Below are 4,426 nucleotides of genomic sequence, written 5' to 3' on the forward strand. Positions count from 1 at the left end.
TTGCATGTTAGTAAATGTGCTGATGTGACTGGAATAGTATGGAATGTGGTTTGGCACTGAGCATGATTCATGGAGAAGTAAGAACTCTGCAGAAAAGAGGAACTGCCCTTTTGATGTTTCAAAACAATTTTTTTTTAACGTGATATTTGTTGATTATATTAAGCAGCGTGCAACGGCCGGAGAAATGCAAATATGCTAGTATGTTGTTGTTTGTTTGGTTAGGTTAGAAGGTAAGCATTTCTCCTCACCCCATCCCTTATTTTCAACCTTGTCTCTCTTACTTACCTTTTAAGCTGATTTTTTTCTTATTTATCTATCTTCTTTTCTTCTTGTATGTACCATTGTGTATTTATGTTGTCCTTGAGGTGTGTTTGCTCTTGAACATCAGGTGTTGTCACAATTACAGCCTCTGTATGGACATGCATTGGTGCAACTGTTCATAAAAATGCACAATAAAAACATTTTGAAATATGAAAAAAGACTGTTTGGGAAACAGATGAAATAATATAACACATATTTTTTTAAAGGCCAGTTCATCCAAAGTGCAGAACTTTTTTTTTTTTGCGCAAGGTCTACTGTATAAAACATGCAATCAACAGTTTTGTGTTGGTTGAAAGCAGTTTTCCAAAATTAAGAACAGTAAAAGAAGAACTCATGTTCAGGTTGCATAAACTAGCAGGTGGTGCTGCTATGTTTTCCCTGTACTCCTTTCTTGAAAAGGGCAGAGGATAAGCTGGCGAGACACTTTCAGTTTTAACGCATTGTTTTAGTGTAATCCACAAATAAAAGTCCAGTCAACTTCATTAAATTGGGATAAATCAGATTTTGCAAGTATGTGAAGGCCTACACATTCAAGTCATTTGACTTTGATTTTCCGTTGCTCAAACACATACAGAGAAATAGACAAAGGCCTACATCCGTAGAACAAGGACAACAAAGCTGAACGAAGGTCAAAACTCAGCTGATGCAGAGGCAGAATGAGGGTTTCTGTCACAACTTCTAAGGTGCCTGGAGCACAAAAGGTGCAAAAAAAAAGCAATTATTGTATTATAGGGCTATAGAACAATTTCATTGTAAACGTTTCGGCCTAATGTAACACTTACATGTTAGAAATATTATGGATACAAAACTAATAAAATAAATGTCAACTATAACCAAGAGGAAAGTGAGGAATATGAGGTTTTATTTTGTGCACTGACCGTCCAGAGATGAAGCGTTACAAGTGCAGTGTGTGTGTGTGTGTGTGTGTGTGTGCGTGTGTGTGTGTGTGTGTGTGTGTGTGTGTGTGTGTGTGTGTGTGTGTGTGTGTGTGTGTGTGTGTGTGTGTGTGTGTGTGTGTGTGTGTGTTCCTGTGGAGGGCAGCAACACGCTGCAGTGCCCGAAACAACGAAGAAGAAGAAGAAGGCCAGTGTATTTCCGGGTTTATGCTGACGCGTCCCTCTCCCTCTCCTTCTCCGACGTGTCAGTCTCCTTGTGTCCCGAGCTGAGCAGCAGACAGACAGACCCCTCAATCCGCAGACATGGCACCCAAAGGCAACAGCAAGCAGCAGTCGGAGGAAGATCTCCTTCTCCAGGACTTCAGCAGGAACCTTTCCGCGAAGTCCACCGCTCTCTTCTACGGAAATGCACTCATCGTCTCTGCCATCCCTATCTGTGAGTAACGGCTAGCTAGCTGATGCTAACGAGCCGAGCTAACACTGCTTCACTGGAGGAGCAATTTAGGAAAATATATATTACAATATATTACATTTAAAGCTTGGAAAGAGTACTTTGAATTAACTGAATGAACATACACGATTAAAGGCAGAAGAATGACTGATATGCGTAAAGTAGATTACTGTGATTGCTAAAACCCTGTCAGTGTGGCTACTTTAGGGTTAAATGCAGATTATAATTAGTATTAAATACATATATAGCTAGTGGTCTTTGTAATTAGGATGTTATGTTTAAAAAGACCCAGGATGTGCTCCCAATCTTCAGTTGACTCCGCATGCATCTGGGTTACATCATGTGTTTAATCGACACACTGCCTATTGGGCCCATATTGATCGATTCCCATCTTTCTAGGGCTGTTTTGGAGGATTTGGCACATGGACCTTGTCCAGTCCGCAGTCCTGTACGCTGTGATGACTCTGGTCAGCACCTACCTGGTGGCCTTCGCCTACAAGAACGTCAAGTTTGTTCTCAAACACAAGTAAGAAGCAGAGACGCACTGTTCTGCATTTTTTTTCATTACATTTTATATCTGGCTCGACAAAAATCTTTCCCCGATACTAAATATTTGTGACCTTTTCTCCCCTCATCCTGCAGAGTTGCCCAGAAACGTGAGGATGCCGTTTCCAAGGAGGTAACCAGGAAGCTGTCTGAGGCAGACAACCGCAAGATGTCCCGCAAGGAGAAAGACGAGAGGTGAATACGCGTCGTGTTGTGTAGCCGTTCCTCCTTACAGTGTGTTGTGTTGGACGTCTGCACGTCTACGATTCGCTTTGGACATAAAGATGTGGGAAAACATGAACATTTTAATAACATAGCAGACTTGACAGTCTTCTTAAATGTGGGTTAACGTTTAAAAGTCTCTCCACATGTTAACTTCAGCCTTTACTGAAAGACTGTTTGGTTCTCCGCATGACCATGAAGGTTATTTTTCTGTCTGTCTAGGATCCTGTGGAAGAAGAATGAGGTCGCTGACTACGAGGCCACCACCTTCTCCATCTTCTACAACAACACTCTGTTCCTGGTGCTCGTCATCGTCGCCTCCTTCTTCTTGCTCAGGAACTTCAACCCCTCTGTGTATCCTTTTAATCACAATATACAAGCTATCAGCATATTAACTGTTTGGTCTTAATATGGCATTAGTGCAGTCAAGTTTTGTTGTCATACGCTTCATGCAGGTGAAGGCTGATGTTGCACTTTTCCACACTAATTCCTTTCAAGTCTGATCTTCACGATTTGTCATTTAGCGCTCCGACGTTTTTGCCTTAACTTACTCTTTTTCCAGCAACTACATTCTGTCCATCAGCGCCTCCTCAGGACTCATCGCTCTGCTGTCCACAGGATCCAAGTAAAAGAGGAAGAAAAGGGGGAATAAAAGCTGGAGGGGTGGGTTTAGTTAGGAGGGGAGCAAGTGGGTTAAAGATGGGTATACACTATTGTTTTTCACTTAAGTTAGGAATGGGGTTTAAAGAACTGAAATATCAGATTTCAACTTCATGAAATTCATGATCAAATGTCTGGGGTGTGTTTCTTCAGGTCTGTCTTCTGTTTTTTTGTAACAAATAAAGCAACCAGGTATACTTTTCCTCTGTTCATTGTGTGTGTGCCTTTCAGTGAGAATAAGATAATAGAAAATTGTTTAATAAGTCGTTTAAAAAAATAGACAAAAGTGAGACGTTGATGTTTCCATTGGCAATGCATTTAATTAGAATCACACTTTCATATAGACTATTTACAGAGAAAACAAAATGAGACATTGATGATTTAACACTTTAACAAAACAGAATACAGTTTATGGAAAAAGACTAGACAACGTTAAAATGTTGCTGAAAAACTGCAACATCTGCAGAATAGATCACTTGACATTTTTATGAGAATCGATCTACGTTGGCGTCATACCAGAAGAGGACATCTTGGGTCAAAGAACACGGGTCACATTGCAGGACTCTTCATGTTGTGTGAATCAGAGTTGACAATGGTTCCCCATTACATTATTTTGGTGGAAACAGCCTAAACAATGGCCATGATGGAACAAAGCTGCTGTAGGGAAGGACTAAGTGGACAAGGATGCCAATTCAATTCTAGTAATAGTTTACTTTATTTTCTAGCTGGTCTGAAGTGATGAATGACAGGGATTAGTTTTATATCAGCCTATACATCTTGTTTGTTTTTTTTTTAGGGAAATTGATGCATACTATACCTTTAAGTCAACATCCAAAAAGTTACCTCTACATAAGCTGTACCACGAGAGTCTTACTGCTTTGTTTTCAAAAGCATTTGTCCAAATGAGGTAACGTTAATATACTGTATATATATACTGTTGATTAGGCAATCTCATAACACAATAATCTGCGTACCTATTGTTCTACTCTCACTTTGTTCGTCGGACAGCATCCGGACACCATTCAACAACTGGTAATGAAAGACATCCCTGATGTTGTTTTCCTGTAGTGGGACTCAAGTCAAGGCACTCTGTCGGGCAGAGACACACCGGCAGGCCGCGGTCTAACATGGCCACTGATTCAAGCTGAGAGGCAGCTTGTTGACTTGCAACCAAACTCAAAGTACACAGAAGTACACATCACACAATTTGGAGTTCCAGAAGTGACTGTTTACTAATTACTATTTTATTATTCAAACCACTTAATGACCCTATTTTAATAAGGAGAGTGAAGTCTGTTCACTCTGCTTTTCTGTATTTTTTCTGTTTGTA

General features: G+C 40.4%; 1 protein-coding gene across 1 annotated transcript; it reads left to right on the forward strand.

Moving 5' to 3' along the window:
• Positions 1-1,453: 1,453 nt before the first annotated feature.
• Positions 1,454-3,299, forward strand: ssr3 (signal sequence receptor, gamma). The gene is made up of 5 exons (XM_079224602.1): positions 1,454-1,653; positions 2,068-2,194; positions 2,311-2,409; positions 2,659-2,790; positions 2,999-3,299. The coding sequence occupies exons 1-5, from the start codon at positions 1,521-1,523 to the stop codon at positions 3,063-3,065; spliced, it is 558 nt and encodes a 185-aa protein (XP_079080728.1). The 5' UTR covers positions 1,454-1,520; the 3' UTR covers positions 3,066-3,299.
• Positions 3,300-4,426: the final 1,127 nt, after the last annotated feature.

Source organism: Taurulus bubalis, assembly GCF_910589615.1.
Source record: "Taurulus bubalis genome assembly, chromosome: 10".
NCBI lineage: Eukaryota > Metazoa > Chordata > Actinopteri > Perciformes > Cottidae > Taurulus > Taurulus bubalis.